General features: G+C 39.9%; 3 protein-coding genes and 1 non-coding gene across 13 annotated transcripts in view; 3 read left to right on the top strand and 1 right to left on the bottom strand.

Moving 5' to 3' along the window:
- The window catches only part of MTIF2 (mitochondrial translational initiation factor 2), a 33,468-nt gene extending 18,981 nt beyond the window's left edge, over positions 1–14,487 (top strand). For 3 of the 4 annotated variants that reach the window (XM_045189434.2, XM_024552780.3, XM_024552779.3), the window contains 8 exons: positions 4,237–4,376; positions 6,618–6,742; positions 7,854–8,058; positions 8,451–8,703; positions 9,313–9,453; positions 11,607–11,771; positions 13,616–13,756; positions 14,295–14,487. In XM_045189434.2, coding sequence (XP_045045369.1) covers positions 4,237–4,376; positions 6,618–6,742; positions 7,854–8,058; positions 8,451–8,703; positions 9,313–9,453; positions 11,607–11,771; positions 13,616–13,756; positions 14,295–14,467 — 1,343 coding nt within the window. In that variant the 3' untranslated portion in view covers positions 14,468–14,487. Of the gene's footprint in view, positions 1–4,236; positions 4,377–6,617; positions 6,743–7,853; positions 8,059–8,450; positions 8,704–9,312; positions 9,454–10,946; positions 11,163–11,606; positions 11,772–13,615; positions 13,757–14,294 lie in introns of those variants that run through there. The other variant, XR_008426979.1, reaches the window with a different exon arrangement.
- LOC112298188 (small nucleolar RNA SNORA11) lies at positions 179–308 on the top strand. Its single transcript, XR_002974110.2, has one exon. It is a non-coding gene; the product is annotated as a small nucleolar RNA SNORA11 (small nucleolar RNA).
- A 909-nt stretch (positions 14,488–15,396) lies between the features above and the next one.
- RPS27A (ribosomal protein S27a) lies at positions 15,397–18,756 on the bottom strand. Its single transcript, XM_024552784.4, has 6 exons — positions 18,702–18,756; positions 18,537–18,601; positions 18,054–18,108; positions 17,552–17,637; positions 16,856–16,987; positions 15,397–15,585 (listed from the first exon to the last, which is right to left on the bottom strand). The coding sequence occupies exons 2-6, from the start codon at positions 18,582–18,584 to the stop codon at positions 15,436–15,438; spliced, it is 471 nt and encodes a 156-aa protein (XP_024408552.2). The 5' UTR covers positions 18,585–18,601; positions 18,702–18,756; the 3' UTR covers positions 15,397–15,435.
- CLHC1 (clathrin heavy chain linker domain containing 1) overlaps positions 17,975–26,637 on the top strand; it is a 36,921-nt gene continuing 28,258 nt past the window's right edge. For 2 of the 7 annotated variants that reach the window (XM_071221555.1, XM_024553061.3), the window contains exons 1-2: positions 19,123–19,249; positions 23,520–23,776. In XM_071221555.1, the coding sequence (XP_071077656.1) occupies positions 23,600–23,776 (177 nt within the window). In that variant the 5' untranslated portion in view covers positions 19,123–19,249; positions 23,520–23,599. Of the gene's footprint in view, positions 18,023–19,122; positions 19,250–23,519; positions 24,705–26,637 lie in introns of those variants that run through there. The other 5 variants (XM_053925465.1, XM_053925464.1, XM_053925463.1 and 2 more) reach the window with 4 other exon arrangements.

Below are 26,637 nucleotides of genomic sequence, written 5' to 3'. Positions count from 1 at the left end.
TGATATTCCAATTCTGTTATTCCTTGTTCATGTATCATCTTGACTTGTTTTCTAAAGAGAAACTTCCTCTCATATGCTTTAAGTAAATTCTTATTTGGTCAAAGGTATAAAATTGAAACTTTTGAAAAATTACTTGGCTATTTTCTCCCTTATTTCTCCACTTAAAAATTGTAACACAGGGGTGTGCTCAGAGCAGGGGGCCTGAAGAAATGGCTCCTCAGTTTACAACACACCCAACAGGAACTCGGGGTCATTGTGTGGAGGGGCACAGAACTCGTGCCCTTCCTGTGAGCAAACCCCCTACATGTGTAAAAAAAAAAAAATTGTAACACAGGCACATACTCCACACACTCACTTTTATTCTGATATGACACTGTACCCACTGTGAGAATGCTGCTCTCTTGAGAACATGTACCCGATGGGTGCATCACATTCCGCTAAGGTTTTTGGTAAGAAAAAAAAAAGGTTGAGAATCACTGACTTAGTTAAATTCTTTCATCTCACAGTATAAAAACTAAGACCCAGAGAGTGATAGGAACTCCCCTCATTGCAGTTAATTTGCAACACGTTTGCATTTGGAATATGATCTTCTAGTTTTCAGGGTTATTCTCTTTCCTTTTTAATTTCTCAGAATTGCCTTTGTGGAATGGACTATGTTCTTAATGATTTTAGGGAATATAACAAAAAGAAGAGAGCGCTAAATTTGTCAGGGATCTCATAACAGACAAGTTTATTAAGATATGTGATAAATTCTATATATCATGCTTTTTAAAAATTATGTTATTGATTATGCTAATACAATTATCTCAATTTTTCCCCCTTTGTCCTGCCCCCACTCAGACAATCCCCGCACCACTGTTCATGTCCATGGGTCATGCATGTAAGCTCTTCAGCTATTCCATTTCCTATACTGTGCTTTACATCCCTGTGGCTATTCCATAACTACCTATTTGTACTTCTCAATCCCCTCACCTTTTCATCCATTCCCTACACTGCCCTACCATCTGGTAACTATCAAAATGCTCTTCATATCCATGATTCTGTCTCTGTTCTTGTTCGCTAAGTTTGTTTTTTAGATTCAATTGTTGATAGATAGGTATTTATTGCCATTTTATTGTCCATAGTTTTGATCTTCTTTTTCTTAAATAAGTCCCTTTAAAATTTCATTTAATAATAGTTTGGTGATGATGAACTCCTTTAGTTTTTTTTCTTGTCTGGGAAGCTCTTTATCTGCCCTTCGATTCTAAATGATAGCTTTGCTGGGTACAGCAATCTTGTTTGTAGGTCCCTGCTTTTCATGACTTTGAATATGTCTTGTCAGTCCCTTCTAGCCTGTAAAGTTTTTTTTGAGAAATCAGCAGACAGTCTTATAGGAACTCCCCTGTAGGTGATTAACTGCTTTACTCTGGCTGCTTTTAAGATTCTCTCTTTATCTTTGACCTTTGGCATTTTAATTATGATGTGTCTTGGAGTGGGCCTCTTTGCATCCATCTTGTTTGGGACTCTCTGTGCTTCCTGGACTTGCATGTCTATTTCCTTCACCAAAATAGGGAAGTTTTCTTTCATTATTTTTTCAAATAGATTTCCCGTTTCTTGCTCTTTCTCTTCTCCTTCTGGCACCCCTGTGATCAGTTTGTTGGAATGTTTGAAGTTGTCCCAGAGGCTGCTTACACTATCATCGTTCTTTGGGATCCTCTTTTCTTCTTGTTGTTTTAATTGGTTGTTTTTTGCTTTCTTATGTTCCAAATCAGTGATTTGATTCTCGGCTTCATCCACTCTACTGCTGTTTCCCTGTAAATTGTTCTTTATTGCCATTAGTGTAGCCTTCATTTCTGGTGGATCTTTTTGACGCTGTTTAGGTCCTCACTAAGTTCCTTGAGCACCCTTAAAACCAGTGTTTTGAACCCTGCATCTGATAGATTGCTTACCTCCATTTCATTTCACTCTTTTTCTGGAGTTTTGACCTGTTCTTTCATTTGGGTCATCTTTCTTTGTCTCCTCATTTTGGCAGCCTCCTTGTGGTTGTTTCTATGTATTAGGTAGAGCTGCTTTAACTCCCTGTGTTGGTAGTGTGGCCTAATGTAGTAGGTGTCCTGTAGGGTCCAGTGGCACAGCCTCCCCTGTCACCCAAGCTGTGTACTTAAGGTGTGCCCTCCATATGGGCTGAGTACACCCTCCTCTTACAGTTGAGCCTTGATTTCTGTCAGTAAGTCAAATGGGAAGATTTTATCCAGGTCAGTCAGCTGCAAGGACTGGCTTTAACCACTGACCACCAACCTCTGCCCTCTGTGGAAGATCAACTGTGCAGAGCATGGTGGTGATGCTCTGACATGGCCTGTAGCTGTTCACTGGATGCACAGGCTCTGGGGCTTTCTGGGCGGTACAGGCCAAGGTCAGCAACCACCTGTGTTCTGCCCAGGGCCACTCTGCATGAACTATTAAGCAATCTGAGATGGCTGCTACTTGTGCAGGGCTAGGAGATTCCGAGGTGAAGCCAGGGCTAGGAGATTCCGAGGTGAAGCCATGCTATGAATCTAAGCTGGCTGCTGCTACTGCTGTGCTTGGGGCCACTTAGAAGAGGTACAGGTGCTTGGGGCTCTGTGGCAGGATGTTGCTTTTTTGAGAGATTTAAGAAGTTGTGAAGCATGAGCAAAGACAAGCCATTCATATGGTAAAGTCACAGTTAACAGCTGGGGTGGGCCTGTAAGTTGGGTGGGATGGAGTCTCAGGGGATCTCCAGGGCAGGGCAAACACTGTTAGCCAGGTTGATGGAGTCTCAGATATGGCACCAACCTGCCAGCTCCGTGCCTCTGTGTGGGGAGGGCTCAGAAAAGGGACAATGGCCTCTGCCTGTCTTTCTCTCTAGGAGAAAGCTGTCCCCTGGCTCCTCCCTTGATGCCAAACACTTCAGTTCCCTACCGTATGCCACTGTACTGGACTGGTGCCTTTCAAGCTGCTTCCCAGGTACTTCAGCCCAAAGGGAGTGAGTCTGATTAAGTCCATGTGTGGGTTCTTTAAAGGAAACTGCTTGGGACTCCAGAAGTTTCTTCAACCGACTCAGTACCTGCTGGGTTTTGCAGCCAGAGTTATGGGGACTTATCTTCATGGCACTGGAATGCTGGGCTGGGGGGCCTGGTGTGGGGCTGGGACTCCTTGACCTCAAGATATTCCTCCCCAGTTTTTATCTACCACATGTGGATATGGGACCTGCCCATTCCACATGTCTGCCCCTCCTACCAGTCTGAGTGGATGTGGTTTCTTTAATTCCATAGTTGTCGGACTTCCATTCAACTTGATTTCTGATGGTCTGAATGATGGTTGTTCTATAGTTCAGATGTAATTTTGATGTGGTTGTGCGAGGAGATGAGCCATGTTTACCTGTGCCACCATCTTAACCAGAAAGTGTCTATCATGCTTTCACCTGTTCTCTTGGTCCTTGTTAAGTTCCAACGCATCAATACGGGGTGTACTTTTTCATAGTAGTAGGTTTGGATTGCATAGCTGTTTTGTGTGTCTCTTTTCAATTTCTGTTCCTTTGATACCTGAGAAAATTGCAGAGTTGGTGAAACCCAACCAGAGAATTATGTCCTAGAATTTTGTGTGATTTTTCTTATGAGAGGGTATGTTTAGTAATGACAAGTAGATTTTAAGATTATTCGGCTCATTCATTAAGTAAACATTTATTGAGAATCTATTACTATGTGTTAGTCACTGAGCTAAATGTATGAATAAAGAGTTGCTATAAATCCTAAAGTTCACAGTAACGATCCCTAATGTCACCCCAGGGTAAAATGTCAGGTTTTAACAATGAGTCAGTCGTTTCTGGAAAGAAGAGGCTAATCATCTAGTGGCATTAGAATTGAATCAGAATCTTCTCTTGATTTTTTTCTGGAGATAATCTCCAGTATAGTTGCTGATTTTGCTTTCAGACTTAAGGATAGGCCTTTGTCTACCTGAAGTATCTTTTTGTTTTGTTTTGTTTTGTTTTGTTTAAAATCACCTTAGGTGTCTATTAATTCAGAATCTGCTTATAATTACAGTTTTGACATTTCACATCGGAATCCTTTATATGTAGAAAGCAGAGCACAGTGGATCTAAAGTGGGTCTTTTTAGGTCTTTGTTAAATAAGTAATCTACTGAGTAAAGAGAAAGACAGAAAAGATTGGTGTCTTCATTGTGAATACCTGGCATTGAAGGTGTCATCATTTGAACTCTTCTTATCTTTGTCTCTTTCAGTGCCTATTGTCCTTGCCATAAACAAATGTGACAAAGCTGAGGCTGATCCTGAAAAAGTAAAAAAAGAACTGCTAGCTTATGACGTGGTGTGCGAAGATTACGGAGGTGATGTGCAGGCCGTGCATGTCTCCGCACTCACGGTAAAGGCACAGATGATCGTTCAGACAGGAACGCACACAGTGCATTGTGCCTACAGAACTTTTGGACATGCATAATTTCTGTTGTGTAAAAATTCTCTGGGCACTAGGCAAAGCTGGTATCTGGTTTGGCATATTAGAAGTTAAGCTCAGAAAGATCAGTCCCAGTCCAGGGTTCCGTAGCTGATCCGTGGGTAATTGGGTCTAAAGCTAATGTTCTTATTTCGAGACAAAATGAGGAGAATAAATGATGAATGATGTGGGGATAGGGTATTAGTAGCTTAAAGACTGTTTTAAGCAGAAATGAAATCCTGTTGATAATAAAAAGTGCTTGTTTTATAGTGAAAAACTAAAGAGGTTTTAGGGCATTCAAGAAAGTTTTAAACAAATAAAAATTTCCCTAATACAAAAATGAAACATTTGGGTCCAGTTTGTAAATGATTGACTTAGTGCTTCTATGAATTAAATTTTTATAAGTTTTCTAATGTTATTAAGACAAATTCTATTCTCTCTTAAATTACTAGTTACTGTCTTCTGGTTGAAAACACCAAGGAAGCTCACTACCTACTTTGTGACAGCATTTTCCAATTCTCTTACCCAAGGCAGGGTGCTGCTAAGTAACAGTTTCTTTTTTTGTTCATTCTGATGTTCCATGGTTTACTCATAATACAGACTATTTTCCCCTTAAGAGTATTCACTGAGGGATGGTCCTGTACTTGGCCACATTCTTTCAGTTAATTTTCATTTTATCTTTTTAAAAATTTCTTACCTACAAGATGCTTAGAAATTATGCCTCCTCGCGCTGACTGGTATGTCTCATGGGTTTGTTGTACTACAAACCAAAAGGTCGCTGGTTCAATTCCCTGTCGGGGCACATGTCTGGGTTGTGGGCCAGGTCCCTGGTTGGAGGCATGAGAGAGACAATTGGTTGATGTTTCTCTCCCTCTCTTTCTCCCTCCCTTCCCCTCTCTCTAAAAATAAATAAATAAAACCTTAAAAAAAATTATGCCTCCTTTAATAGTAAAACCATGGCTCTTTTTCTCTGAAACTCATAAAATGCCACCTTACTTTGTTATCTTTCCACTACACCTCAACTCTATTGCACTCTGAAAGCCAGATGGCAAGATTAAAATGTTTGAAGACATGGCTACATTTTCTGCCCAAATACCATGAGACGAGTTAGGCAAATCTGGAGACATGGCAGAATGGAGGGAGTTGGGAGAGAGGGCCAGGGAAGTTAGGTGAGGCCTTCTTTTCCAAGGTAGATACAGAGGTTGACATTATGCAAAGGAACAACCCCAGCACTGTTTTTCAGAGCAGCATTTTGTAAATTGGATTAAATACTAGGAATAAGTATTGTAGATGGGTAAGCAAAGTATTTTGTTTACAGTTGTCTCTGTTGTTTTATACTCTGTAACAACCGTGAGCAATCCCTTAGCTGACATGGAGAATGAAAAAATCCCTTGCCCTTCAGTTCCAGTTTGATCATCAGTTAATCAGCTGTGTAATCTTGGAGCCCTAGAAAGCACAGTAAGTGCAGATCATGAAAGGTAAAAAAATCACGTAATCTAGTCCTTCATTTTACAGTTGAAGAAAGGAGATCCAGGGAGGTGAAGTGACTTTTTAGGTTTGCATAGTTGGGTAGTTACAATGGATCAAATGAAAAAAACATATGAAAGCTTGTTACATTGGATAGAACCTCAATGTAAAGTACCACTGTAAAGAAAGTGAGAGGAAGAAAACAAAATTATACAGACAAATGGAGGAGAGAGAATGAATGCAGCACTGTTTATGAAAGAGTGTTAACAAACACCACTAATGGGCATTCTTAAAAAAAATAGTCACTGTTCCTTGCAAGTTCTGTCCCTGGATCAGGTTTTCCTGCTTATCCCTCTCTCCCTCCCACCCTCCCTCCCTTCTTTCCCTCTTTCCTTTCTTCCTTCCAATTGCATAATTCATGCTTTTAATGCTTAAAGAAAATATATATTAGTGTCAACAATAAAAATAAAAGGAAAGAAAAAGGAAGAAAATAATAACTCCTATCAATTCATCAACTAATAATCCGTTAAGGTCATTGATAGGAATAGAGAAATGGAAATACTTTTTCAAAGTGGAAAGATTTAGAAATAAAGTTTTCTTTGGTGGGAGAGAGAGAGAGAGAAAAAGTATAATTGTCAGTAATTATTTGGCTTTCTGACCCTGGCGTTTACAGATAATATATCTTATCAAATTTTTTTGTTAAAGGGTGATAATTTGATGGCTTTGGCAGAGGCAACAGTTACTCTCGCAGAAATGTTAGAATTGAAAGCAGACCCCAATGGTCCAGTGGAAGGTACAGTGATAGAATCTTTCACAGACAAAGGAAAAGGGTAAGACTATTAAAACGCTTCCTTTTTAATAATTTTATTCCATTGTTTTTGTGAATTGATCATACCATAATGTATTATTTTTATTGCATCTTATGATTAGTCCATAAACAATATTTTCAAAGTATTTTTGAAAAGTATCTTATTGCACTAGCATTGAGAACACAAAAATGAAGTTATTAGTAGACCCTAACAACTGCCTGTATACTTGTCCTAGTCATATTCAGATGACGTAAGCGTTTAATTTGTTTGATTTTTTTCCTCACTGACTTAACTGAACTGACAAAGCTGCATGTCTTAACAGAAATTGGAATGAGATAGCAGTTGTTGCCTTTACGGTTTCTAAATTCTTTATATCCTTACCTATTGATATAACATTTAGGAAGGTCTTTGGAACAATATTCTTGTCCTTAATTTCCCTTTCTTTCAGCAAAAGAAGTCGTCTCACTACTTAACAAATTAAAGAAAGGGGGTTAGGATTCTGTCAGAAAACTCAGCTATCTCTATCTTCCCGCTACCAAAACTTTATAAGAAATGTATGTGACATTACCATCTTAACCATTTTAAAATGTACAGTTCAGTCAGTGGTTTTAAGTATGTTCACATTATTGTGCATCTTGCAAAACTGAAACTGTATCCACGAAACACTCATTTTTCCTCCCTCTCCCCCAGGTCTGCCTTTTCATTTTCTGTTTCTATGATTTTGACTACTTTAGATACTTCATATGACTGGAATCATACAGTTAGTTGTCCTTTTTGACTTGGAGTTATTTGTCCTTATTTTACTTACCACAAGTGACCTTGCGGTTCATCCATGTTGTAGCATGTAACAGGGTTTCCTTTTTTAAGATTGCGTAATATTCCATTGTATTTATATACTGCATTTTCTTTATCCTTTCTTCCATTGATGGACATGTGGTTGCTTCCACCTTTCAACAATTGTGAATAAATATTTTTATAATATGAAAAACAGCTTGAGAAGTTGGGAAGTGGTAAACACTGTGTACATATTATATATACCTAAGTCTTATAAAGATGTCTTTGCTCTACTTAAGAAAGTACTATTACATCCTAATAATGGCTTTAAGAATAAATACCTTTATTTTCATTTTAGTCCTGTTACTACAGCAATAATTCAAAGAGGAACTTTGAGAAAAGGCTCGATTCTGGTTGCTGGAAAGAGTTGGGCAAAAGTGCGTTTAATGTTTGATGAAAATGGGAAGACAGTCACTGAGGCCTGCCCCAGCATGCCAGTGGGAATTATAGGCTGGAGAGATCTCCCTTCTGCAGGGGATGAAATTCTTGAAGTAGAATCTGAGGTATATCAAGCTTAATTCCTATATGTTAGATGTGATATGATTTTAATTATTAATCTGTAATGCTATACCAAGTAAGTATATTAATGCTAACTTATTATTAAGTAGTGTTAGGAATTCTAGATTATAAGGAGCTCTGAGGGGATCACTAGCACCTTTTTAGAATTTGGCTATAGAATTTTTTAAAATTTGAGATAGGATTTTTAAATTAAATAGTTTCAATTATACACAAAGCCTCCAAATTAAAGTTTTATGTTTCTTGAAACTTCTAAAATTAGTGGTTTCATATGAGTTAGACAAATTCCATAAAGGAGGAAAAACACAAAGCTTTTAACCCAGCAGTTACTGGTTTCTTTGTAGTTAAATAATGCCTGGCTTTTTTTTGCCCTGTAAAGTCAAGGGCACGTGAAGTTGTTGAGTGGAGAAAATATGAGCAGGAAGAGGAGAAAAACAAAGAAGACCTAAAAATAATAGAAGAAAAGCGAAAGGAACACCAAGAATTACATCGGAAAGACCGTGAGAAGTATGGCACTTTGCATTGGAAGAAGAGATCGTTTATAAAGTATCAAGAAAAAAAAGAACAAAAGTTCTCAAAGCCAAAAGAGAAAGTAGAAAGAGATTCAAATATACTTCCTGTAATTATTAAAGGTGACTTTTAAAAGATTTTACTTAATTTATTTTGGGAATATATGTATTTCTTCATTGTCACAATTAATTCGAGCTATTAAATTTAAGCCAAAAGTATCTCAGTATTTTGGGGAAGACTTACCTTTATTGAGGTATAATTGACATATATGTTAGTTTCAATTGTAAAATTCAATGTTTGTATATATTGTGAAATGTTTACTGCAATAAGTCTTGTTAACATTGATCAACATACATATTTACATTTTTTTCTTGTGATGAGAACTTTTAAGATCTACTTTCTCAGCAGCTTTCAAATGTGCAGTACAGTATTATTAACTATAGTCACCATGCTGTACAGGACATTGCTGTGACTTATTTATAACTGGAAGTTTGTACCTTTTGACCTCTTCCACCCATTTTGAGATTTTCTTAGTAACCGTTTTTCTTCCTGATACTGTTTTCATTATACTTTATTAATTAAGTACATTTTTTATAATGCTAAACCTAAGTAAAAGTGGATTTAGTGGTAAATGTCATTCCTATTAAGGTTTTAAATAGATTATCATCATTTTTGTGTCTGTTAATGCCTAACTCCTAGCACCAGTAATTTTAAACTATCGCTGCATTTAGGTGACGTGGATGGTTCCGTTGAGGCCATTTTGAACGTTATGGATACCTATGACGCCTCACATGAGTGTGAACTTGAATTAGTACATTTTGGTGTGGGTGATATAAGTGAAAACGATGTTAACCTTGCTGAAACATTTCATGGTAAGGATTCCATTTCCTGTTAGCTCTGTTTCCTAGAACACACTGAACCATTTGCTTCTGTCTTCTGTTGCCTGGCTAGCCGCACTTGGCATTTGCCTTATAGCATCACCCTTCCTGTTGTAGTCGAGTCCGCTGCTACTGATCGAAGGAGGGTGGGATGTGCAATATTTTAGCTGTAGCTCCACTTGTCATTGTACTGCAACCTCGGGGAACTAGTTCAAACACCAGTAGTGTTTCTTGATTTTTTTTTTTTGAAAGTACCATTACTGTCCCTTCTTCCCACTCTTCCTAGTTCCCCACCCAATCCACGTTTTGTTCGGTATCTTTCTTGTAGATTTTCAATGCTTTTCACTGTAATCAGCCTGTTCAACACTTTGCTTCATCTTTTATGTTTGGCTACCTCTTTTTGTTCATTGATAATTTGACAAATCATCTTCCTTAGACAAAAAGTTTTTGTTAGCTTTAAATGCCTAGAAGGCAAGGGGACTGTTTATTACTCGAAGTTATGATACACAAAAAGGGGACTCATGACTGTCTCTTTAACTAGGTCTGTCACTTAGCAAAGCACCAGCACTACTGAGTGATTAATGAATCATTTAGGAAGGAGCTACCTCATGGCCCGACTTAATTAGAATTACATGTTTCCTCTACTACTGAAAAGGTATTTTCAGTAATGCTGGTTAACTCGGAGTATTTTATGGGCACTAATTGTCCTAGCACAGTGATTTTCAACTGGTGTGCTGCAAGAATTTTTAAAACGTGCACTATCTGACTACTAAGTCAGGGGCCCTGACCTCTTTTCCCTTAGATTGTCAGATTAAAAAATGACAACAGCCAACACAACAATAACCATCTGGTGTGAATGAATCAAAATTATACCTACTTTTTGTCAGATTGGCAAACAATATTTTTTTGGGTGTTCCACAGAATTTAAGTTACTAGTTTATACGAGGTGTGTGCCATAAGATGAAGAAGGTTGAAAATCGCTTGTCTAGCACTGTACTGTGGTAATGTAGATGGTGCATTGAATGATTTCTCAATGTAAGACTTTCAAGATGGTGGTTTTTCTCTTGAGTAAGCTGTTTGCATTAACATTGTTTCACTTGTTTAAGTTTAGAGTGTTTTGTTTTGTTTTTCCCCAAGGTACTTGCAGTTAAATACTTTATTTGTTCTTTGGTAAAATGCTCAGCTTCACCCTGACTGGTGTGGCTCAGCTGGTTGGGCATCATCCTGCCAACAAAAGGTGGCTGTTTGATTCCAGGTCAGGGCACGTGCCTGGGTTGCGGGTTCAGCCCCCTCCCTATAGGACATGTCTGAAAGGCAACTGACTGATGTTTCTCTGTCACATTGATGTTTCTCTACCTCTCTTTCTCCCTCCCTCTCCCTCTCTGTAAACATAAATAAAATCTTAAAAAATAAGTAAGTAAAATGCTCAGCTTCATAGAACTTCTTTCATTTGTTTTAAAAGATTTTATTTATTTATTTATTTTTAGAGAGAGGAGAAGGGAGGGAGAAAGAGAGGGAGAGAAACATCAATTGGATGCCTGTTGTATGTGCCTGACCAGGGACCAAAACCAACTGCAACCCAGGCATGTGCCCTGACTGAGAATCCAACCAGCGACCTTTCGCTTTGCAGGATGATGCCCAGCCAACTGAGCCACACTGGTCAGGGCTCATTTCTTAAATAACTCTTGAACTTTACCAATTAAGTAAGTATTTTTGAGCGGCTGACTACCTAAGAGTAAACCACAAAAGTTGTAGACAATAAGATTATAATAATAGAATTGTTATTAAAATAATGTAATACTATTTCAGCCCTAGTCATTTTTGTTTCTTATATCTCTGGTATAAAAATCAAAGCTTTGCTTAGCATACTACCTCACGTATTATGGGCACTTAAAATGATGTTTCTTAAATGAAGATTTTTAAAATCATAAAGAAATGTTCCTTGTTAAACAAGCCACAGTAGAATTTATAAAATCTTTTTATTAGAAAATTTACTAGTTTCCATGAGAAAAAAATTATAGAATTTCTCATCTCCACAACTCGCTTTTAATTTATGTAGAAGAAAATGGAATGGAGTTTCTGTTTGAAAGACAAACTGTTTAGCACGATATTTGTGCTACTTTATTGACTGCGTTTCTGATTGCCAGGTGTCATATATGGCTTCAATGTGAATGCAAGCAATGTTATCCAGCAGTCAGCTGCAAAGAAAGGAGTAAAAATTAAACTTCACAAAATCATTTACCGGCTTGTTGAAGATTTGCAGGAGGAGCTGAGCAGCAGGTTGCCCTGCATTGTGGAAGAGCACACAATAGGTGAGTGTTCACTGACTGCGAAACGTTCATATCTTAGATGCTGTAAATGACATTTGAAAGCAACTTTGGGGAAATCTATTTCACTGTTGAAATGTGTTCACTGTCCCAATACATATCCTGTGTTCTAGAAAAAATGACTACTACACATAATTTCAGTGCAACTTCCTATGTACCATAAACACTTAGGCCCTGAGGATAAGACAAGTAAAGTAGTAAGAACTTAAGTTTGGACATGAACAACTAATTTAATACAGATTAGACTGGGGTGGGAGGCATAAAGATTGTTAATATATCATGGAAGGAGCCATTGATTTTGTCCTGGCGCTGGCAGAGAAATCTACCAGGAGAAGAAAATTTATTTTATATTTAAATGTTAAATAATTTAAAAATAATCTTTCTAGCATATTCCTTGGCCAGATTATAGGCTAAATTTATAACAGCTGAATCATTTTATGTGTTCATTTTCCTCCCCATATACAGATTTTTGTTAACTTTTTTTTTATGGTAGTTTTAAATATCCAGAAAAATTACAAGAAAAGTATAAGGAACTCCCTCTGACATATCCTTTACCCAGTTCACCAGCTATTTACATTTTGCCCCATTTACTCTATTCCCTGCCCCTCCACAATCTTTTTCTGTATCAATTTGAAAGTAAATTTGAGATATTGTGTCCATTTGCCACTAAATACTTGCATTTCCTAAGCATAAGGATGTTCTTATAAAATCATAGAACAAATACTCAGCTCAGAAAATTTAACATTCGTACTATTATCTAAACCACGGCCCATATTCAAATTTTGTCCATTGCCCCAATAAAGACTTTATCGGTATATATTTTTCTCTTACTCCAGGATTATGAATTACATTTAATTTTTCAGTCTTTTATGACCATGTCATTTTTGAAGCATAGAGAGTCCAGTGACTTTGTAGAATGTTCTTTAATTTGGATTTGGCTGATAGTTCCTCAAAGAGATTCAGCATTTGCATTTTTGGTCTGTAGTACAGATTTATTTAGGCTTCTGTGACCCATTTAACATGATCATACAGAGGTTTGTATGTTCTTGTGCTAAGAGCAATTTGCAAAGCAGTGTTTCTAGGAGTGAGCACCACCAGTCAGATCACACTAACCCTGGGAAATTGGTACATTATAGTGTGTGGAACCATGTCATTATTGGAATTTAATTTTCAGTTGGTGAAAAAGTTAAGCTGAGTCACAGAGCTAAAGTCTTAAGTGGGTATAAATTACCAGTGGTGAGATTAAAAATAAATCCGGGGGGAGGGGGTGGGTAGATGGTGGTTATAAGGGGCTAAATGGTAATGGAAAAAATTTAAAAAGTGAAAAAAAAATCAAGTAGTAACAGATGAACTAGTCTAGAAAATATATTGAGGGACAGTTGAAAACCAGGTTTTCATGGAACAGACAGGAATTGTATTAATTAATCTTTGTTTTTTTTTTATACCCTCCTCCCCTTCCTTCCATCCTCCTCCCCCTGGCAGTCACCACACTGTGGTCCCTGTCCAGTTTTTTTCTTTTTTGCTTAATCTTGTCATCTGATTATCATCTTTTAGTGCATTTTACTCAGCCAAAAAAGTGAGTTCTATTTTTCTTTCATTCACTTTTTTGGTAAGCACGTTTATTTTTGTGATTTTCTTTTTGAAGAATACCTAAGCATTTATTTCTAATATTGGTCAGGAATATAGTTTGTGGAGTCAAAGAAAACCAGGACTTCTATGCATGAGTTTGTATTTTTCTCACACCTTTAATTCTTGCCTTGCAAAATGTCAGAAATTACGTCTTTTTTCAGAATCTTTTGTTTTCAATACTCAATGTTTTCTTTCCAAAGGCGAGGCGTCTATACTAGCTACCTTCTCCATAACAGAAGGGAAGAAAAAAGTTCCTGTGGCTGGCTGCAGAGTCCAAAAGGGACAGTTAGAAAAGCAAAAAAAATTCAAGTTAATCCGTAACAGACATGTCATTTGGAAAGGTAAGCAACATAAAAATGTTTGCATGGTGTATTGAGTCACCTGAACCTGAAAGTTGTCTGTAACCATCTGAAATCTGTTGTCTTTCACTTACAAGCCTGGTTCAAGCCACTCTTTGCTGATAACTGGTCTCCAGTTGCTGGGTTCCCTCCCTCACTAGCTCTTGATACTGTTAATCCCTTAGTCTGATTTTCTAAACTTCTCAGACTACCTTTCCAGTCTTGTTTTCCCCACTCTATACTTAATTGCTTAATTGCTTCAATCCTTTGATCTTTTGCCTGCCAGGGTTTCTCATTCAAGTCCTGAGTATATAGTCCCATCCCCTGCAGTTAGCTTGCCTTTAAAATGGGAGTTAGTACCTTTCACTACAAATCAAATCTAACCTTTCTTTGGTTTCCCAGGTTATTTAGTCCTGTTATTTTAATACAAGATCATAAAACTTTTAACAATTCCAGTGTAATTTTTAATACCACACTACATAGCACTTAGTTAAGTGCTTATTGTTTAATATATGAACCTTAAGGTTTTTTTTTTTTTAAGGCTCATTAACCTCACTGAAACACCATAAAGATAACGTTTCAGTCATCAAAACTGGAATGGATTGTGGTCTCAGTTTGGATGAAGAGAAGATAGAATTTAAAGTGGGAGATGAAATTGTTTGTTATGAAGAAAAGGAACTTCTAGCCAAGACCTCTTGGGACCCAGGATTTTAAAATTATATTAAAAATATAAAAGATTAAATAATCTATTATCAAGCAACTAGTTTGCTTTATATAAGGTAAGAATTCACCACTTACTGGTCAGTAAATGCCCAAGTAATTCTGTCAAGCATTAGCACACATAACTGTCAAAGTAGGAAAACGTAAAGAAATATCTAAGGATGCCTCCAACCAGAAATCCTGGTACTACAGTAAAAGGGAATTGTTCATTGGCCTACCATGGAATCTAAGAATCAGTTAATGAACTTCAAGTGACTTTTACTTAAGAATGGTACCAAGAGAAGGAATCCTCTCTAAATCGAGCTCCTTGGGCAAAAAAAGGTACCAAATACTGCTTGAAACCGTATTTTTCAGTGTCAACAGGACTAATGAGCAAACATTAGAATTTGAATACCTTCTGAAGTTCACACTCAACACTGAACAGTAGAGTATATTCCCTTGTACTGCAGACAGCAAACATCCCGGTCAAGCCACTCAGGGACTTAGGATGAATTTTTGAATTGGCAATTTACAGCTCAGTCTTTAAAATTGTGGGCGAAATGTCATAGCTTCTTTTTAGGCAGTGCTTTAACACCAATTCACACAAATCAGTGCTTCTCAATTTGGGGGTAGGGGTTAGTCCTCCCTCACCCGGGGTCATTTGGCAATGCATGCATACACTTCTGACTGTGGCAGTGGGGGTGGAGTGCTACTGCCATCACGTGGGTAGAGACCTATGATGCACAGAGCAGCTCCCACCAATTAGCTGGTCCAAAATGTCAGTAGTGCTGAGGTCAAAAAACTGACAGATACACAAACTGCCTTATTATCTAGACAGCTGATAGTAAATATAATGGAATTCTTCTGCCAATGTGTATTATCAAAGAAATGGTGTGATCTGTCAATGTGACACTTAAAAAAGTCACTGGAATAAAATTCAACAATTAAATGTTACTTCATGTCTTTTATTGACTCATACACAATTACTTGTCTTCTGGTTTGTTGAAGCAATAGGTCAGACAACATTTGCCACAATAATGTCTGTCAAAGTGGCTGGCCATAAAAACTCCAGCACCACATTCATCTGAAGGGCACTCCCGACGAAGGCGACTGATTTTGCCATTCTCATCCACCTAAAAAGTACAAACCCGCTGTTAATATAATTTTACAAAATATTTCGAAGTCTAATTTAAGTGACTCAAAATATTTAGCCTTTTAATGTAGTTTTTGGTACCTATAAACGAAAGCATCCCAAATCCTCACCAGTAATCACAACAACACATATAGGTATGCCCAGGGCTCATTAAAGTCCAGCCTTGAAGTGGAAGTGGTACAGAGCCAAGACCTCAACCCAGATCTGACTTCAAAATCAAAAGCCTAGTTTGCAACAAGCAGCTAAAGGTAAACCCCATTATCAAAAGCTTGTTCAACTATTAATGAGAAAAAAGCCTTTCGTATTAAAGAGTTTGAAACCAGAGGTACCAACAAAATTTATTAATCTAGCCCTGACCATGTGGCTTGGTTAGACCTCCTGCTGCAAAGCAAAAGGTCACCAGTTCGTTCCCCAGTCAGAGCACATGGCCGGACTGCAGGTTCATCCCCAGTCAGGGCACATGTGAGAGGCAACCGAACTGTTTACCTCCCTCTTTCCCTCCCTTCTGTCCCTCTAAAAATTTCTTTGAAAAATTAACCTAAAAGCAAAAATTTATTTTTAATAAATTGGCTCAATTTCAACTGAGTTTCTTTTCTTTTTTAAAAGATTTATTTTTAGAGACAGAGAGAAACATCAATTGGTTCTCTCTCAAATGCCCCCAACATCTGGCCAGCAACGCTGGCACACGTCCTGACTGGGAATCCAACCAGTGACCTCTGCGTTTGCCCGATGACACCCAACCCACTGAGCCACACCAGTCAAGCCTCAACTGCGTTTCTTTATTCACATATTTGTATTTCTTCTTTTATAAACTGTATATTCACTGTTCATTTTCCAATGGAAACTTTAATCTTTATTTTCACTGGAACTTTATTGTGTATGTTGCAAATACTTCCTGTTTATTTGCTTTTTCACATCATTAAAGTTACTGATTAAAAAGCATAGTATAATTATTTTTAATTTGATGTACTAATATTTTTCCTTCATAGTTTTTCCCAATTCAGTTTTTCTTTTCCCAACTCAAGGGTTTTACAAGAGTCACATGTGTTCTTCCGGTTTAGTATAGCTTAATTTTCCTACATTTAACTCTTCAATCCTAAGTCTCTATTATCATTTTCCTCCAGCTATTCCTAGGTTATTTATTAAGTGGAATAACTAAGTGGAAAAAAGTAGCATTTTTCCAGACTCAAAATGCTACTTTTCAAATACAAATTAGTCTGTATGCCTGAGAAATAAAGAAATGGGCTCACTTTGTAGTATTTCAGGACAGCCAGCTTAACCTTCTTTCTCTTATGCTTATTCTTCTTGGGAGTGGTGTAAGACTTCTTCTTCCTTTTCTTAGCACCACCACGAAGTCTCAGCACAAGATGAAGAGTGGACTCCTGTTAATGAAACACAGCATGAAACAGGCTTTAAGAACAATCACATTGCCCTGGCTGGTGTAGCTCAATGGATTGAGGGCAGTGAACCAAAGAGTTGCCGGTTTGATTCCCAGTCAGGGCACATGCCTGGGATGTGGGCCAGGTCCCGAGTGGGGGTCCTGTGAACCACACACTGATACTTCTCTCCCTTTCTCCCTCCCTTCCCTTCTATAAATAAATAAATAAATAACCACCACATTAACACTTGTGCTCCATTGAGAAAACTAGCACCACACATCTGATTAGATGTAATAGGAAGTACACAATCCACAGATGAGGAGGGGGGGGGGGTGGAGTCTGATTCTTAACTAGCTTCTAGGGAGATTAAATAACATTAAATTACACCACGGGATGCGATCTGCGAAATCCAGGATGTGAGAACTAGAGCAGTGCTTCTCAAATGTTAGTGTAAGCATTATCTGTGAAATCTGGCCGCTCTAACGCTAACCTACTGACTTATGTGTACTTCTCAAAAACTTTAACATCAATTTATACTTAAAGAGCTGATCTTTCCAACTAACAGACCTTTTGAATATTGTAGTCAGACAAAGTACGCCCATCTTCCAGTTGCTTGCCAGCAAAGATCAGTCTTTGCTGATCAGGAGGAATTCCTAATGAAAAACAGAAAAAAATTAGGTCACAACAGAACAAGCCTCTGCTCAAGGTGTACAAATAAGCCTGAATCAAATGGCACTAATAGCCATTCAGAGTTCTTACTGCGGGCTAAGCATGGTTTTAAATGCTTACATATTTAACTTTATGTAATCAATAATACTTAATACGTTAATATAATTGTCATTTTGCAGGAAAGAAAACGGGCGTAGAGAAATAGCTCATCCAAGTTCCCACACGTGAAACGCACTGCAGCTTGGCCCCGCGCTCATAAACGTTTGTCCACCTCGTTACTCCCAAAGCATTTCACCGAGTCAGTGTGCCCTCGCCCCACCCCAAGAGCAGGAATGTCTAGCACCTGCAGGGAGGCTGGAGCTTCTGGAGGTTAGCACCTCTGAACTAAACTACTACTTGCCTTCCTTATCCTGGATCTTGGCCTTTACATTTTCTATTGTATCCGAGGGTTCAACCTGAGAGTTGTAAAATGCAAACGTGTTAGTGACACAGTAAGAAACTAGGATACACGCTCACTTCAGTTTGACGGTCACCACAGAACCGAGGCGCGGGGGAGCGCAGCCTCCCCAGCCGAGCCAACCACTCAGTCGGTGGACAGGCCACCTCCCAGGGCTGCCGGCGAGCCCACTCCCTCAGCCCCGCCCCCGGGCCACACGTGCTCGCGCCCACCCGCCCAGCGCCTGCCGCCCATGACGGGAGCCCCGCTTTGCTCGTTGCTGGAGGAGCAATAACCTCTGACTTCAGCAGTGCAAAAGCAGCCCCGGGCCCCTGCTCGGCCAACCCTCCGCTCAGAAACACGTTCTAGGCAGAAAGCCGCGCGGGCGCCGGAACCCGCCTCGAGCCTTACTCAGGCCCCGGCTCCCGCACACCACCTGGCCCGCACCTCGAGCGTAATGGTCTTCCCCGTAAGGGTTTTCACGAAAATCTGCATCTTGGCGGCGACTCCACCTGAGGCGGAGGAAAAGGAAGAGACAGGTTAGAGACGGGGACACAGGAGAGGAAGAGGGGTACACCGCCAGCCCGGAGCGCCCGAGAAGCACGCACTCACCGCAGATGGCGGATCGGAAAGGGAGAGCGCCGCGCAGGCCCACGGGGCTTCCGGGCGCCGCCGCCGGAGGCCCCGCCTCCTAGGCGCCCACACCAAGTGCCCGACTGCTCTCAGCGGCCGTCTACCCACGTGCCAACGGCTCGTGAGCCCTACTTCTCTCTCTATTTGGGCTTATTTCTCACTTTTAGCTCCAGAGTTCTCTCGAGATAATAAATTTTAAAAACTTAAAAATGCCTTTAAAAGGCTTTTCTCGTACAGTGAACGTGGCTAAGAGGGGTCTTTAAAAGAGGGTGGGGTTGAGGGAGCCTCATTGAGGAAAAGGAGGAAATGGAAGTGTCTCCTGGGAATTGTAGTTTTTCAGCACTTTCTTCGGGCTGGAACTACTTGTCCCAAGATGCAGTTCCCCACGCCGGGTTCCCTAGTTACTATCTCCAAGCACTGGCGTCGGGGTTTGGAACAAGGGATTAGGGTGAGGAGGGAGGAAGGGTGAAGCGTAGTAACGCTTTCGGGGAAGGTGGAAACCGGTGGGAAATGACTCGGAGGAAAGGGTAAGAGGGTGGGGAGGCGTTGTGGAACCAAAGTATCGTTCTCTTACTTACAGAGGTGGTTAGGGGCCGACGATCAGCCCGCTACCACCGGCTGCTCGCTGGGCCAGTAAGGGAAGGGAGTTCCTGTGGCCAATTTAAGGCAAATTGAAAAATAGGTTATATCTTCCAAAAGCGCGGGTTCATCTTTTTTTTGCTCTCTAGCCCCTCCTAGCCGCTCCTCCTTCAACCCCCACGTCTCTGCTAGTGTAAGGTTTCTGGGCCTGGTTTGTCGTGTGAAACGGTTTAATATGTTGAAAATCCTAGGGCCGGTTTTCAAATTTTGAAATGAAGCCATACTGGAAAGAAGTCAGTGGATGGGTTATTTAGTTGTAGAATTTCCAAATTTGTACGCTGTGAGTGGTGGTGAAGGTCCTAAGAGGAAGACTTTGGAGTGTGTATAGGATGCTCTCCTGGCCAGACGGGGCAAATAAAGACGAGGGAGTTGTGTTCTTCTTACCTTGGCCCTTGTCCACTGCACAAACCACGGAATCCTTTCTAAGGTACCCTCCTAATGCCATCTCCTTTTATGTCTGTGTCTTCCCCTCTGCATCCCTGTCCCCAAATCCAGGGCCTCCTTAAATTTCTTCTGGAAGTTTTCAGTATCTAACTTCTAACCTGTCTCTAGTCTTTCTCCTTTTCTAACCCACCTTCACTTTTGTCTCCAAAATATTCTAGAAAGTAAAGTGATTATGTCATTATTCTGCTTCACCTTCTGGATAAAATCCAAATTCTTTAGTGTGATATTCAGCCTCTGCCTCCCTTACATCCTAATCTGCCGAACGTATGACTCGCTTTGTACTATTGAGCTAATTGACGTTCCTGACTTACTTATGCTCTCTCATGCTTTGGCATATCTGAAGAATCCATTTCTTATTCCGGTAACATTCTTCGTCCCATACTCTTCCAACTAGTCTCCACCTTTACAACAAAACTCCTTGAAAGAGTTGTGTATACTCATTATCTCCAATTCCTCCCCTTTCATGGACTGAACCCACTCCTGTCAGCCTTTTGTCCCCACTATTCTCATGGAGTAGCTCTTGTGGTCGCTAATCATTTCCATGTTGCTAAATCTGACGGTCATTTAATCTTCATGTTCTGTCAGCAGCATTTGACGCAGTTGATCACTCCCTCCTTCTCTGAAACACTTTCTGCACCTGACTTCCAGGATACCCCTCTCACTTCTCCCTCCCTGGATACTCTTTTATAAGCTCTTTTGCTGCTGCTTCTTGAACTACCAGACCTCTAAACTTTGGAGTTATCTCCCCAAGGCCCAGTCCTTAGACCTCTGCTTTGTGTACATTTCCCAGGTCATTGTCGTTCTATCTCACAACTTTTAAATACCATTTGTATGCAGACCACCCCACTGAACTCCAGCTTCACATACCCTGCTGTCTACTCAGCATCCCTAATAGCCAAGCCTCAGACTCCTAATCTCGTGTAATTGCTCTTCCCATCTCCATGAATGGCACTTCCCATCTTTCTTAGAATCTATAAGGCCAAAAACTTTATGGCCATCTTTGAACTGCTTTCTCATACCTACATCTAATCCCTCAGCAAATCTTCTTGCCTTTGTTTTAAATATATATGCAGAACACTTCTCACCATCTCCACTGCTACAATCTTGATTCAAGCCACTATTGTCTTTTCCCCACATTATTGCAGTAGCCTCCTAACAGTTCTTCAGGCTTTGGCCCTTGACTTCACAAAGCAGCAGGAGCAATTCTTTGAAACTGTGAGTCAGCTGCCCTGGCCACGTAGCTCAGGTTAGAGGGTCATCCCGATACACCAGGGTTTGTGGGTCCAGTCTCCAGTCAGGGCACATACAAGAAGTAACCAATGAATGCGTAAATAAGTGGAACCACAAATCGATGTTTTTCTCTCTCCTTCCCCCCACCCCTTTTTCCTTCCTCCTTCCCTCCCTCTGATGGCTTCCCATCTTACTCAGAGTTAAGCCTCAATTCCTGTAAGTGAGGCTGTCCCTCCAGCACTGGAGTGCCTGGGGGCCCTCTTGCCAAGTCTGTCCAGAGAAAGGGCACTTTTTTCTAATCTGCACAAAGGTGCTCATGTACCGATAGTGGTCCTGCCTTCAAGGCCCTGTGTCCCACATGCTCTGGCTGCTACCAGTTCTGACCTTATCTCTTCTCTCCTTTCCTCATTCTCTTCTAGCCCCACTGGCCTTCTTGCTGTTCCTTACACATGCTGTGCTGCCTTGAGACCTTTGGACTTGCTGCTGTCTGCCTCAACCACTCTATTCCCAGGAGGCCACATGACCCACTTTTATCAGATTTCTGAGGTGTCACCTTATCCATGAGGGCTTTTCTCTTTCCTAATTTAATTCGTTATTTAAAATAGCACCCTCCCACCCTCCTTACTCTCTAGCACTCCTTCCCAGTTTCATTTTTCCCCATACAACTTACCCCCATCTGTCATACTATATTTTTACTGTGTGTTGTCTGTTTCTCTACTTGAACGTAACTTCTGGGAGGCTAAGGACTTTCTTTTTTCAGTGCTACGTCTCTAGCGTTTAGGATACTGACAGACACACAGAAGGTGCCCTTAAATATTTATTGAATAAATAATTATAGCACAACTTAAGCCTAGCCCTAGATGTGGTTCCTTTGATGTTGTCGCATGTTTTCCTGCCCTTTCCCACAGACAAGTGAGATGCCCCTCTGGGCTTCTGTGTCCACCTCTGTCACACTGCCTTCTCTGCTCTGCAGCAGGGGCTCTTTTAAGAAAACCCAGTAGACTTGTCTGGGAACCTTCGGGCTTTGTTTTCTCTGTATCCCGAAGCGTCCAATATGAATGAATGAGTGAAATGTAATCTGAGTTGGTTTATGTAACTCAGAGGCATTTTGTAGATGCTGAGAAACAATCACTTCAGCTGTGTTCTGACGTCATGTCTTCTGAGAGATAACTGCTCAGTGATTATTGATTATTGAGGAAATATTTGGTACTTACTCTGCTAGAAACTGTTATGCACTGGAATGCATATTGGGGTGAAGAATAATTGGGAATGAGAATATTTTGGTTCCTGATCTTGTTGAACTTACAGCCTGTTGGGAAAGACTATTTAACAACATGAGAAGTTGTTAAACTTCAATATTAAGTGAAAAAATTTAGGATACAAAACTGAACAAGTGATCCTAATTTTTATAATTATAAAAATTGGGCCTGCCTGGTGTGGCTCAGTGGAGTGAGTGTGGGCCTGCAAATCAAAGGGTCGCTGGTTCGATTCCCAGTCTAGGGCACATGCCTGGTTCACAGGCCAGGTCCCCACTGTGGGGCACACAAGAGGCAATCACACATTGATGTTTCTCTCCCTCTCTTTCCCCCTCCCTTCCCCTCTCTAAAATAAGTAAATAAAATATTTTTAAAAAATTGGAAGGAGATACACCAAAACATTAAATAGTTGTTACGTTTAGGTGGTGGGGTTCTGAATGACGTTTGGATGTTCATTAATTTTCTTTTGTTTATATTTTGCAAAATTTATGCCGTGATTATATACTTCTGTAATGGGGGGAAGAGGGAGGAGTTAAAATGTTTTGCCTTGCCAGACATTTTTAAGCAAGCATGGGCTGTGTCTAATGTTAATGGGACATGATCTCAGGAACAGCTGCTGGACCCAGCTCTAGCTGGTTAGTGATTTTTTCCTGAGAGAGCAGTAGGATGGAGCTGCTTGAAAACTGTGCTCAGAAAGGTACCTTTGGTGATCTTTGACATCATTGATAGATGGAGTCTAGAAAAAGTTCTGACTTGTTACTTTTCAGTTAATACACTCATATTAAAGATAAGCATCATAATCAAGTTTATTCTCAAAGTAAATGCACAAATTATTTACAGCTGTTGTGCCCTGGATGACTGTGACTTGGCCAGGGAGGCATGTGGGTAAAGAAGTCTTTGACCTTGCTTGTGCCATGAGGAGGTTTCCAAACTTGTGTTCCCACGTGAAACAAATAAACAAAATGCTAAACCTTCTGTTAGAAAGTGTTGAGTATTGAGAAACCATCACTCATAGGATATATGTGTGCATGGTTAGTAATAGTTCTTTATTGGTATTTCTATCCCAGAGGAATAGCACGTGACAGTAGAATAATTAGTCTTTTTAATTCATAGGGTGAAATATTTATCTCAGAGATCTGTAGGATATTTTTTATACTTGTTTTACATGACTATTTGACTTAATTTATTTTAAGCTTTAGATTAATTGATGGCCTTTTTTTTCTTTCAGGTTTATCAAAGTTTTAGCTTTGTTGCAAAAGCAAGTCAAGACTTAACTTCTCTCTGGTGAATAAGTATGCAGATTATGACATGTCGATTCAAGAAATAAGTAAACATGCAGTTCTCCCTCCTATCATTAGTAGAAGTGACAAGGAATTTTTGGAAAGTATGCAAAGATACATAATTACAGAAACTGAAAGAGTGGGCTGTAATGAGGAAGGACCTGCTGATGAATATTACATCATATACCGAAACGTTTTTGATAAGGTATCATAATACTCTTAAGACAATGGAATTTTCATGGGGAGGAAAATGGTCTTTCTGGACAACTACTATTCCTGTCTTAGCAATACCATTGCTTGTTTCACTCCATCTGTCAATTTTGAGATGTTTTCCATCTGTTTGAAAGGGGTGAATGGGGAAGATGCAATGCCGCATCTGTTACTGCACAGTTAGTGAGTGATTCGACTGTTTAGCTAAAGTGCGGGCTGTCAGCTTTCTTTTAACCAGTTTTTGAGCAACACCTAGGTGTGCCCTCTAACACCATTTTGACCTCCCATCTGAAAGTATTATCTGATACTTCAGAGATTGCCTTGGTGGTTTCGTCATTAAGGAATATATTAGATGAATATTTAAAGTAGTGTTTTCAATAGGTTTCATAAATATCAGGAATCATGTTGAGACTCTCCGTTGTGAAATTGACGAAGGAAAGTCATCATAATTGTGACATGCCTGTCTTCCAATGCCCAAATGCCGACGCTTGTCCGAATCACGTGAAGAGCTATATGCTCTAAGTTAATAGAGTTATAGTAAAGTCATAGTGGAGGTAGTTTTGATAAATTTTTTTTGACTATGCGATTCACTTGGACTTTATTAATGCAGGTTCACTTGACTTTTGTTAATGCAGATTTAATTCAAATCTATGCTAACCTAATAACAATACTAATCACTCATAAACAATCAGTAATAGCATCACAAGAGAGAATTGGGGGACAATGAACTTGAGTCCCAGAGTCTCTCAGTCTGCAGGTCCAGGAGACAGCATGGTGGGCAAGGGAGCCATCAGCATCTTCCAAGGAAGAATCTTCAGGGCCAGGTAGACAGCAAGGCAGAGACCTCTGGCAGCCTATGCTAAGGGAGATCAGCGTGGCGTGGAGCAGCACTCTGGTGTGTGGAGCTCGGCTGTCTCATTTTGGTAAATTTAATTCTTAGAGAAAATGTATGGGATTAAATAAAAGATAATATCTACACCTACAGTCCTTTTCTCCCTACCCCCAATATTTCCTTTTGGACTATTTGTATATTGTACAATTATAAATTGTACATTTTTACCTTATGAAGAATCCTATTCTTCATGGCTAAGCGAAGATCTGAAATATAAATCTTTTGGTACTTACAGGAACTTTTCCACTAGCTTCTCAATAAGACCCCCTGCCTTTCCATTTTCACGTTGTTCCAGCACATGGCATTGTTAATAAACTATTCATGGCTGCCTTCTGTAATCTTCCTTCACTTTTGGAAGGATCCAGTTGGGCAGAAGATGAAAGTATCAACTTGTATCTCTAAGTACTGGATATCAGAGAACAAATAACAAATTTTGTTTAAAATCAAAGATGCAGTATTTGACCTGGAGAACCATGCCTGAATCAAAGCAAGGAGGACCTGAGGCTCATAACCGGAGTTGAGGGTAGGTTGTAGAAAGAGACAAGGACTTGGTAAGCAAAGAGTGAGCTTCTATAGAAATGGTGAGTTATCGAGGCAGCCGAACTCCAGAAAGTGACTGCTCTTCGTGTTTGTGGTAGCGTGTTGTACAAGTAGTCCAGATCCACATTCAGAAGGCGAGGTGGAATAGAAACCATTCCTCTTCTCCCACAGACCCCAGTGCCTGGGAAGTGTAGCTCTGGTTTTCTTGGGTTTAATGGAAGCCACAATTTGGGACTCTCAAACTTGAATGTTGGTAGAGGTGAGGAAGGTAATTTAGAAGAGTTAAGTGGGGTGGCTACAAGAGAATAAGGAATCATGGAGAACAGTGGTAAATGAAGAACCAATTAAGTCTTATTCTCTAGCTGATTATCGCCACTGAGGAACGGTGGTTCCATGTTGGTAGATTTTTCATAGTTTTCATAGAGAAGCTAGAAAGGCGGTTTTCAGGTGAAATTTCCTAAATTTCAAAATATTTTGTGGATCAAGCAAAACTACTCTACCTGTGGCATGCCTGTCTCCTTTATTTTTATGCGTAATCTGTGCATTCTCAAAGGTTCCCATGAGTGTCTTCTGAAATCTGTGTCTAGCAGACAGATATAGGAGCTGGTCAGTGCATCACTACAAGTCTATTTTCTATCCATTCATGTATCTGAGTTGTCTTGGATTGTTGTAGAACATCCCAGAGGTGTGTGGAGTAGAGGATGACCGGGAACAGCTTAATCTGAAAGATCACAGAATAATGGCTTCTATTTTATGATGGATTCCTGGGTGGCAGGCCTCCTGATTTGGCTTGATAGGTAGCATGGTCATGTCAGAAAGACAACCAGTATTGCCCCTCAGACATCCTCTCCTGGTACTTGCCATTGATCCATAATCCCCTCATATCATTTCTTTAGAGACCAGATGTATTCCTGGATAATTTTTTCCCCAGATATTGTCTAACTACCAGAAAATTAATGGGGGATACCAGAGACTAGAGCTGTAGCTGGGGTAGAAAGCATAATTGTGACTTTCAGAGGAAATTATGGATTGATCACATCTCTTCTCCTAGCATGCCATTCCCTTCTGAAATCCCCATGAGCACAATTTGGAGACCACAGACTATTTGTAACATTTTAAAACATTTTAAATGTCTCTTATTTATTTTTGCATGGGTACTGCATATGAAAGGAAGGAAGGAAGGAAGGAAGAGAAAATTATACAATGGAAAGTCTGATTGTTCTCATATCAGACCCCCTTTCCCTTTCCTTCCCTGCAGGCATCCACTGTTTCTGTTTTCCTCCATTATTCTTCCAAACATAGTCTGTGCTTAAACACCATTGGAAACCATGAGTGTATAGTGATGAGGGGTTTCCTGCATTACTTGATATATTGGGTATAGACATGCCATTTGAAAACTGAGTATTGATCAGCTAGTAGGAGTT

The sequence above is a fragment of the Desmodus rotundus genome, chromosome 5 (assembly GCF_022682495.2).
Source record: "Desmodus rotundus isolate HL8 chromosome 5, HLdesRot8A.1, whole genome shotgun sequence".
Taxonomy (NCBI): domain Eukaryota; kingdom Metazoa; phylum Chordata; class Mammalia; order Chiroptera; family Phyllostomidae; genus Desmodus; species Desmodus rotundus.
This window is presented reverse-complemented; position numbering and strand designations above follow the sequence as displayed.